This window comes from Nymphalis io, chromosome 14 (assembly GCF_905147045.1).
Source record: "Nymphalis io chromosome 14, ilAglIoxx1.1, whole genome shotgun sequence".
NCBI lineage: Eukaryota > Metazoa > Arthropoda > Insecta > Lepidoptera > Nymphalidae > Nymphalis > Nymphalis io.
Window position 1 is genome coordinate 7144978 of NC_065901.1, and position 10962 is coordinate 7155939.

General features: G+C 31.9%; 1 protein-coding gene across 4 annotated transcripts; it reads left to right on the forward strand.

Annotated features, from left to right (window-relative positions):
* The first annotated feature begins 847 nt into the window (after positions 1–847).
* Positions 848–10631, forward strand: LOC126773421 (alpha-tocopherol transfer protein-like). Of its 4 annotated transcripts, none has more exons than XM_050494369.1 (7): positions 848–864; positions 4223–4301; positions 5737–5899; positions 8128–8374; positions 8808–8918; positions 9363–9496; positions 9972–10631. In XM_050494369.1, the coding sequence occupies exons 2-7, from the start codon at positions 4223–4225 to the stop codon at positions 10081–10083; spliced, it is 846 nt and encodes a 281-aa protein (XP_050350326.1). In that variant the 5' UTR covers positions 848–864; the 3' UTR covers positions 10084–10631. The 4 variants fall into 4 exon arrangements, with proteins under 4 accessions (XP_050350326.1, XP_050350325.1, XP_050350327.1 ...); XM_050494368.1 differs by lacking the exon at positions 848–864 and adding an exon at positions 3638–3716; XM_050494370.1 differs by lacking the exons at positions 848–864; positions 4223–4301 and adding an exon at positions 3638–3716.
* Positions 10632–10962: the final 331 nt, after the last annotated feature.

Below are 10962 nucleotides of genomic sequence, written 5' to 3' on the forward strand. Positions count from 1 at the left end.
AAAAATTAACGTTAAGCGTTAATAGGATCTGAAAAAAATACCTCAGACCTGTACCGGTACCGGACGTACCGGAAATAAAGATTCAGTTTTCGTTTAAATGATTATGTATTTGATATCGTAGAATCGCAACAAAAGCAATGTCGTCAATAGAGTTTTACGTATTAATTTAAAAAAATCTGCTTATATTGTTTGTTTATTCTGCTTATATCATTGGGCATGGTTTTTTTTGCAAATGATGTAGACGATTGTAAGATTTTATTATTATTTATCTGGTATTAAATACCTCAATAAATTGAACAGTGTCCGCTCGTGTGGAATCGTTTCGCATGACAGCGCTAGAACATGACATATGGAACTGGCACTGATACAGCTGGTAATTACTTACAGTCAATTGTCCATTATCATGCATGATGGTTCAGTGGCAGGCACCACTGAGTTTTCATTTGTTTAATTTGTGTCTATAATTAATTTTCGCGGTGAAGGTAAACATTTGTTAGAAAATCTTTCTGTGTCGGATAAGAATCCGTCATATGTTTAAATCACCATTAAATGGAGAATTATGCAAATAGATATATGTATAAATACACATGGGTATTTATACATATATCTATTTGCATAATTTGCAGAGTGAATTAGACGGCTAAATGGGATTAGTATAGGGTTGAGCTCAATTGGCGTTTGAACGTTTCATCATCAAGATATGATGATGGCAGCTGAGTTGACCTTACGTATGTTCGAGATCGACACGACTGCCTCCGCATCGGACGGACACACAGAGCGTCGCATGGGAGGGAACTTTATATCAAAATGACCCCGTGCCCTTTCGATCCTTGAAGAGAACGGCCATCGCAGAGGATTTAATTGGTTAGAATTTAATATTATCATTACCGTCATGTGCCGTCACTTTGTTTAAAGATAGGTCATGATGTGTTTGTTTGTTTTGCAAACAATACAGATCTGATCTATCTGGTGAATAGCAACGAAAGCACGCCTTGGCGGATAGTGATATCACAGCCAGCTGACGACTTGATAGTTAGTGGGTCATGTGTGTAACTCAATTTTAAATATGTTCTCCCAAGCTATGGTAATTGCTCTTCAAATATATAATTTGTAAGTATTTAATTTTAAAATTTACGTTATTATATTTAGGAATATCACATTTAATTATAAATGTAATTGAGTTTTTTTTAAACTCTTACTTCTTAAACTTTCTTACTTTTTTGAACTTTACTTTGTGCAACAATTTAAGTAGAATTAAATTAAATCCAAGACAGAGCACCTAACGTAGAATAATTACATGTAGAATAATTATCAAAATTTGTAAATATATTGTCGTACAAAATGTCTTGTAGTATTTCTTCGCTAGGTCTTATGTAACCCATTTTGTTGAGCTAGCAACGGGCGTCGTGCTTCAAACACTAAACGATTACCATCATCAATAGAAAGACAAAGATGTTATTGCAATCATTATCACATACCGATACCACTTCGTTGCACTTTGCACGAGAATCCATTTAGTATAAGAAGTAACGCTCACAGCTATCCAAGGAGGCGATCAGTAACATCCAATGAATTGATATCCCGTCACCATCGAGGTGGTTGAAGTGCTCGCTTCTCAGAGCAAAACATCAATATGCGTAGTTCATGGTGTCGATAATGTACGAAAACATTAAGCTATAACGTAATGTTAAAAGAAAAAAAGAAGCCACACTTTTTTAAAATCGTTCAATCTACCAAGGGTATTTAAAATATATTTATTAAACATACTTTGTACTTCTAAAGTAAATAAGTATACTTTACAAGGTTCAAATACAAATAATAACGATCGATGATATAGATCGAGTAGTAGGCAACATAAACATTTTCGTTACGATACATACATATATCAAACGATTTCAAACGATCAAAAGTATTTTTCAAAGTCATACAACGATAGCTGATTTATATATACATTAATTACCCTCTCATTAAAAACATTGTCTTTCATTAAATGATTCAGGAATTTAATAATATCCAACATTACATAACATATTATTTAGTTGCATGGGTTTTATGTTAATTGGGCAATTAAATAACGTCTAATAATTAAAAATCATGATTTGTATATAGCGTGTTGTGTTATACAGGTTGAATTTTTGTTTTATATTATAGGTTGGCGGACGAGCATATGGGCCACCTGATGGTAAGTGGTCACCAACGCCCATAGAAATTGGCATTGTAAGAAATGTCATCGCCAATGCGCCACCTACCTTGGGAACTAAGATGTTATGTCCCCTGTACCTGTAATTACACTGGCTCACTCACCCTTCAAACCGGAACACAAAAATAACAAGTTCCGTTGTTTTACGGTAGAATATCTGATGAGTGGGCGGTACCTATCTAGACGAACTTGCACGAAGCCCTACCACCAGTAAATAAATATTTATCGTACTAAAATATATTCCGTAATGAAGTAAATTCTATGGAAAGCAAAATATTCAAGGTTTGTATGCCTTGGATTCATATAAAAGAATCAATAAGATAAACAGTAGCATATCATAGCCCTACTGGTGGTAGGGCTTTGTGCAAGCTCGTCTGGGTAGGTACCACCCACTCATCAGATATTCTACCGCAAAACAGCAATACTTGATATTGTTGTGTTCCGGTTTGAAGGGTGAGTGAGCCAGTGTAATTACAGGCACAAGGGACATAAAATCTTAGTTCCCAAGGTTGGTGGCGCATTGGATATGTAAGCGATGGTTGACATTTCTTACAATGCCAATGTCTAAGAGCGTTGGTGACCACTTACCATCAGGTGGCCCATATGCTCGTCCGCCTTCCTTTTCTATAAAAAAAAAAAAATATCACTGTTTAAATTTCACATTGGTTTTTATTATTACAGGTACGATACCTATAGTAATTTAAAGTTGAAGTCGGTTGTATTATTTTGGTGTTTAGGCGATAAATTCCTATCAGCACAATGTCGGCTAGCGTACCTACATTGAGCCGTTTTCGCACGTTGTTTGTTATCTTTTATATTTTGAAAATCCATCTTAAAATATAGTCAGAAATTCTAAGCATGGCACTTGTTATAAAGCATAACAAATTTTTAGGTAACATTGTTTTTAGAAGTCTTTTAATATTTTTTAGTATTTCGGCGCTTCAATCTATTATATTTAAATCTGAAACTTTACTTATACTTATACTTTAATCTGGCGCTGGAATCTATTACAGTACAGTACAGTACAGTAACAGCCTGTAAATGTCCCACTGCTGGGCTAAGGCCTCCTCTCTCTTTTTTTTTTTTTTGAGGAGAAGGTTTGGAGCTTATTCCACCACGCTGCTCCAGTGCGGGTTGGTGGAATACACATGTGGCAGAATTTCGATGAAAATAGACACATGCAGGTTTCCTCACGATGTTTACCTTCACCGAAAAGCACGAGATGTATTGATGATTTTAGAAATCTGGAAATCTGGAATCTATTATATTTAAAAAAATAGTTAGAATGAGCAGCTTCTACCTAACTAATGCCTTATAACATCCGCCATCCTTAAGCTCTATTTATTATCTTCGCATATATGTGTGATATTTTTCTCATTCGTAAGTAATCGCACACGCTTTGCCAACATAAACGACTGACGCTGCGATGAAACATACATTCATATGTCTCTTGTTGACGCGAATTGACATAGAAGTGAAAAAGTTAAGTGTATTTATTAAATCCTGGATAATAACGGTAATATAACTAATTTTATATTATAGTTATTTTATATTCATAATGTTATTACTATAAATATAGTATTATAACTAGTTTTATTTTATAATGTTAATAAATAATAATAAACCGAAATCGGTCTGAAGGACATTATTATTATAATAAAATAAGCTTGACTTTTTGACTGATAATCTTTAAGTATAATTATAACTGACTAGTCAAAATATCTGTGATACAATGTATCTGTAAAACAGAAAGTACGTACAGTACATTTAAAAGATCAATTTTAAAAAACAAGGAACATTTTATTTCGAAATTGACCTTTGAGTTACTGGTTAATACTGTTTAAATAGTTTTTTTTTATTAGTTGTTATATTACATACGCTCTTTGTATTTTTTATAAATAAATGTACATATTAAAAATTAAAATTATTGTTATTAAATTTATTATGTACAACACTTTTAAAATAAATAATATTGGTCCTCCAAAATATCTGTTATATAATACTCCATACTAATCATCGTAGATGCCACAAGATTTAATTCAAGATGTGGTAGCTATAAAGGAATGGATGTCAAAAGAACCACACTTGCCTCATTATTTTGGTAAGTAAATGGATTATTTTTTGTTTAATATGTCGATCTTGAGGTTTCTTCCGATCATAACAATTTAACCTGAAATATTACAAATTCCACTGATTCAAAATTTGTGTTCTACAATCACAGTGAAAGTTATATTAAGTTTATTAACGTGTTTAATAATATTTAAACACGATAATAATTCTTTATTTTTTCTATCTAGAAATAAAGTTAATTTACCATATTCTAGTTTTAACTGCATTTACCCATGCAAAATAAAAAAGTATTCACAATTTTGCCTTAAACGTTATTTTCTTAGAGGCATAGCCTCGGGGTAAAGAAATCGATCCAGGGCTACCGATCTCCCATTGTTAAAAAAAGTACAATAACGCGGAACATTTCGTAATAAATATAAAATATTTGATTTTGTCATTATAATTTATATTACGAAAATGAAACTAGTTTCCCGATTATATTATCTTAGTAGATATTAGGTAGGTATAATTTATTTTTGAAATGGGAAGTGCCCGACAAAAATCACCGACAAATACTCATAATTTTCTCTGAACTTCTTAGGTAGAGTCCTGAGTATGGCTAGAAGCCATACGGTGGCTCATCGTACATTCGTTCTGCATTATGAGACAGACCTCTTGAAAAAGTTGGCTGATACTGACTCACTCACCCTTCAAACCGGAACATAAATTATTGTGTATTAGAAAACTTAAACTGACTTAAAAGTTTTACTCTTTGGTGGTAGTGGTATATATGATAAGTGAGTGAGCGTACCAAGATGGGGTTGCACAAAGCCTTACCAACAATTGGGCATAGTATAAACAAATTCTTTTAAGGTATAAATAATAAAAATATGCTCAAGAATTTTAATTTTGTGATAACTCCTAAGACATTAATTTAAATATATCTATGTAAATGACAAACATGTTCTAAGTGGCACCGCGGTTGTTATATTTTTTATAGAGCGTTTTAAATTTGTAAATTATAAAAAAATTAATTAAAATCACAAACGTAGCATTTAACTGTTTCTAGGTTACAAAACAAAATGTGTACGTAAATAATAGACAGCATAGATAGTAGTATCGCCCCCGATATCCGTGTTCGCTCACACCGCGGCATTCAAATTACTTTTAGCATTTTTATACCCGTCGTAACTACTAAACGGAAAGTCTGATTTGAATAATTTATAGAGGAATTTAAATACATATACATCAACCTTAATTATAAAACTATTTAGCTGCATAAGGATTAATATCATGATACGATTGCCAAAATATTTCAATCGTACCCGTGTGTTAATCTTTTTTTAATATTGCTGTCAGGATCTTTCGGTAAGCCTTCAGCATCCCGCGATATGACAGCACTGGATTTTAGCATTTCCGACCCCGCTGTGCTTAATGTAAGAATTAAACACTTTAAGTCTATAAATATTTTAGATTTACTATTTCAGATGATGAAATGATAAAAAAATTCCTGCACAGCTGTTACTGGAGTTTAGAGAAAACAAAAAAATGCATAAACCGATTTTGCACAACCCGAAGTCTAATGACGAATGAAATTTACTCATCCAGGGATCCTTTTGCACCTAAACTGCAGTACATGTTATCTGTGACGTAAGCTATATGAAATAAATTTATTTTGGATGTTGACTTATATATAATTTAAATTAACTGTGTATATTAAAAATCAAATGCAACAATTGAAAGATCTTAATCATCCCACTGCTGGGCAAAGACTTCTTGTAATGTTTCTGACCCGATTGAAGCGCAATATTAAACACAAAAACTAGCTTAGATTAAGTAAATACGTACAAAAATTTAAAAAAAGAATGAAGCAAAAATAAAGAGTACTGAATCATGACTAGTGCATTATTGTTTTATTAACAGTGTATCTAACAGGGCTCCTATCTATTATAGTTCTGTATGTGTTAATAGAAAATACTCGCTAAAAAAGTTAAAACACTTCGCTATAAGACTAGCAAAAGATAAGACAAGAAAAATGCAAATTTTATTCTTACTTAATTTTAATATAAGTTGATTATGAATTTATTTATTTTACTTCATTATTAAAGTAACATAAATGTATAATATATCACTCAAACGACATCCGTATTTGTTGATTTAAAATTAAACGTGATCGGATTACTTTCAATTCGCCTTTGGTGTGGCAGAACTCGCTGCGATCATTTAAAATCACTTTATAAAAATATTTGGGTAAAAAAAAAACAGTAACTTCAAAATGGAGTCAAAACCCATTTAGTTATTTAACCTTGAAATGAAATACCTTGAGATATATATAGCTTTAATAATAACCGATTTGTTATGAGTTTAATTATGATAAAAAATTCCTTGTCTGATCAATATCTAGTGTTTTTCTTTGAGAATTGTTATGTTTTCAACAATTAAAACGGATATGATTCTCATTATAAGTTTTTTTCTTAATTAAATTAAAAAAATTCTTAAACATAATTTTGACTGCGTAAATAACCTAAGTATCTTTTGGACTTCTAGAGAATATTAAATTTGGGATTGATTTAGCTACATTTGCAGGTATAATATCTTATATTTTTCTTATAGTTTTGAGGTTAATGAGCAACGAGTATTACAAACGTGTTTTTTTTTATTTAACTCTACCTTTGATTATTGGAAGTGAACGTTAAACCAGTTCCACTCAACCGATTGAACTGAAATTTTGCACACACTTTTAAATACTAAGTTCAATGGAATGGTATTGTATTATTATATAAATAAATATATATTTATCAAGAACTGTTTGCATGTTTGCATATAGTGCATAACAAAGAAGAGATTAGATTAAAGAGAGAGTATTAGCAAATCGCATGGAATATGTAAACCTAAGATGAGTTTGTCTCTAATCCTCCGATTCAGCATACTTCAAATTGCTTGACGATGCGGATATTACGTCTTACTGTGCATCAATGGTAGGAGGTTGAATAATAGCTCATAGTAAAGTTTTTATTTGTTCTGCGCGTAATTCAGGATCATGAAGTGGAAAAGTCTGTTTACAAATTATTTACATTTTAAAATTAAACTTTCTAACAAGATTTTTTTTATAAGACAAACGAGCAGGAAGCTCACCTGATGGAAAGTGACTACCACCGGATATTTGCAACTAACGAGGGCTTGCAGGTGCGTTGCCAGCCTTTAAGGAATAAGTACACTCTTTCCTTTAAGGTTTCTATATTATATCGGTTCGGAAAACTCACGGGCTGGTTCCCAGTGGTAATGCGAGGCAGGAAAAGCTTTAAAAAGTAATAATGTAATAAATCATGCTTGTGATAGATGAATAAGATGAATGGTCAAAGAAAGACAACTCTATCATCAAGTTTAACTTCAGCCGCTGAACTGGCAAAAATTTAATTCTCCACAATTATTTTGAAAGTTAAATAGTCAGTGACTGCCTCGTTGGTCTAGTACCTTGAAGCAAGGCAGCAGACCCGGAGGGTACAATTCCCAAGTCGGGCCAATAAAAAGTTATTGGGTTTTTCTGTTAGAAAATTCTCAGTAGGAGTCTGGAAGTCTGAAGTGTGTACACTCCCGTGCCTCGGAAAGTACGTAAAGCCGTTGGTCCTGCACCTGAACTCTTTCCGGTCGTGTGGGATTGCCGTCATTGAACTATGAGAGTTAGGGAATAAAGAGAGCACCTGTGTTTGCGCACATTCTTGTGCACTATAATATCTCCTGCGTAGTTGGCTAATCTCTCTTGAAATTGGCCGCCGTGACCGACATCGGTCTGGAAGACATTATTAAATAGTCAATGCACCAATTATCAGGGAATAGCAAATATATATATAACTTAATTAGGATTAATCATCTTTCAGGGTTGCTGCTTCCTATGAATTTGAAAAAGAGGAAATAATTGTATACAAATACGACGACCCAACAGTTGATAAATTTAATTTCTACGATGTCTTGAAGACGTTGACAATACAAGTTGACCAATGGATCAAAAATAATCCGATTATAGCGGATGGACACTACTTAATTGTCGATATGTCTTATTTTTCGCTTAAGATGATACCGAAAATGAACATTATGTTTTTCAGAGATTTTCTACTATTTTTGCTGGTAATAATTGACAACTATACATTTGTATAAGATAGTGAAATTATAAGTTTTATAAAGCCAATGGCTTGGATGGATGATTCTTAAGCTCTTCAATAGAATTCAATGTATAAAATTAAAGCAATCCAATGAATAAAAAACATTGAAAGTAAGAAACAATCTCATCCTTGTAACATCTACACGTGTTATCGTATTAGCTTACAAATTATTTTGTAAGCTAATACCATAAAAAGCTTTGTTCACGAATTCAGAGTTTCGATGTCTCGTTTTTTTATGTGTTGGTTCGCTATTTATCTTAGAAAACATAATTCACACATGTTTTGACATGCAAAAAAGTTTTTGTTAAATAGATCTTATATAATTTAAAATGTATTTGGTTGTTGTTTACTCTTCTACTTATTATTGTACCTTAGTAATTTAAAATTATACATTCTAGGAAGGCATGCCAGTGCGACTGAAAAAAGTGATTGCTATCAATGCACCCTCGTACTACGACAAGATGTACGCCCTCGTCAAACCTGCTTTACCCGCCGACATTTGTAAAGTGGTAAGAATTTGTCGTATCATCAAAATGTTAAATTTTAAATAATCAATTTAATGGTTCTGTTTGAAGGGTGAGTGAGCCAGCGTAACACAAGCCACGGCACAAGGGACATAGCATCTTAGTTCCCAAGGTTAGTGGCGCATTGGCGATATAAGCGATGTTTAATATTTCTTACAATGCCAACGTCTATGGGCATTGGTGACCATTTACCATCAGGTACCTAATCTATAAAAAAACCGACACTTGCAGGTTTTCTCACTTTATAAACACAAATAATCACACGGAGCTAATAATAATAACAATAAGTAGTTGATAAGTTTAAGCAAATAAATAAGAAACAGCGGCCACTAATGATTTATCAATTAATTTCATGAAATGTGTTTCTAGACTAGATTGTGTCTTTTATTATAAAGCTTAGTGTTCGTTATTTTAATATATTATTTTCAGATCCATTTCTACTCTGACCACCAAAGCTTATACAAATACATAGACAAAAGATATTTACCCTCTGAATATGGGGGCGATGCGCAAAGTATGTACGAACAAAACAAAATGTGGCTGAAAAAAATACAAGATGACAGGTAATTCCGAAATCTAAAGTAATTAAATGTTAATGAGGATATGCTATCTTCTCATAGATTAACTTTTCGACATTTAAGCTTTGAGCAATTTTCCAAAATTTAATTCAAATTATTCTATATACAAGTCAGCCCTTTTCTTTATATTACATGTAATTTTGAAAAAAATTAAACGTTATTTAATAATATGAAATTAAATTGAAAGTAACCACCGTTTCGTAATCTAGATTCCACCCAAAAGGTACCAGCAAGAAACTCAGGACTTGGTTTAGTAGGAGTTATTTTCCGACAATTAAATTAATTAGAAGTAGTAAATATGTAACTGAATTATTATATAAATAAAAAATATAAATAAAAAAAATACTAATACTATTCACAGACAGAGTGTAAACTTAAATTGGATCGCTCGTTTAGGAATATTTTAAATAAGCAATTAAATACTTTTCTTAATATTTTGACTTGTATGATTTTTTTACAGACTTTTTTATCTCGACGAAAACTTATGGAAGGCTGATATGACGAAGAAGTTGAAAAATAGTAACACCGACGTAACAATGAATGGCTCCTTTAAGAAACTATCCATTGACTAATAATAATTTAACTAAAAATAACAAACCAAAACTTATCTATAAACAATTGCATTTGGAAAAAGGAAGAATACATTTCGCAGACACATAAAAAACTAAGAAAGAATTGTATTATTGATTAGACATAACTTATGCCTCACAATATATTTTATTATTCAAAATATATTTAAGTTATTCAGACATACATTCTGAATCATTCGAAAAGTGGCAGGAAACCAACTCACCAACAAAAGCATTTTCAATGAGAATTGGCATCAGGCAGGCGGCTGGTACTTCAAAGTTTGCGAAATTATTTTTTAAGACGTGTTTATACACTGCGCTGAGTCCTAAAAATTAGATGGTGACAAGCAAATAATCAGGACTGGACTAAGAGATCGAAGGCAACTTGGCAAAAACAACAACGCACTTTAAAATTTGAGAGACTTCATAGAATAGAGTAAAATTATATTATTTTTGGCTGGGTGAAAGTTTTGGCTCACTGGGCCTCTTGACCGGTGTCTTGTAGGCCTGGGAGCTGTAAGTAATAGTAAACTTTCTCGATATAGTGATATACACGAAAAAATATACTATTAGTATTGCATTGAGTACTGATGACAAATTTTGTTGCTTACAATTGGTTTAAATTAGTAACAACTTTTATATTTAACTATCAATTTTTATATCAATACCTTGTAAATGTATATTTATAATAATTAATATATTTTATCATAATAATGAAACTATTATTGTAAACTAGTGGTCGAAATTGAACCATAACTATTATTAAAAAAATTGAGGAAAACATACGAATGTTTCGATCATGGTTTTTTTTTTCTACACTTATTATCAATTCTTTTTATTGATACCTAATACTAAAACACGTCAATAGCTACAAAAAAAAAC

Excerpts from the sequence above, each read along its gene's own strand:
- LOC126773421 (XM_050494369.1), top strand. The coding sequence starts at position 4,223 with ATGCCACAAGATTTAATTCAAGATGTGGTAGCTATAAAGGAATGGATG. Across the intron at positions 4,302-5,736 it reads ACACTTGCCTCATTATTTTG|ATGATGAAATGATAAAAAAA; the intron begins GTAAGTAAATGG and ends TTACTATTTCAG. Across the intron at positions 8,919-9,362 it reads CCGCCGACATTTGTAAAGTG|ATCCATTTCTACTCTGACCA; the intron begins GTAAGAATTTGT and ends TATTATTTTCAG.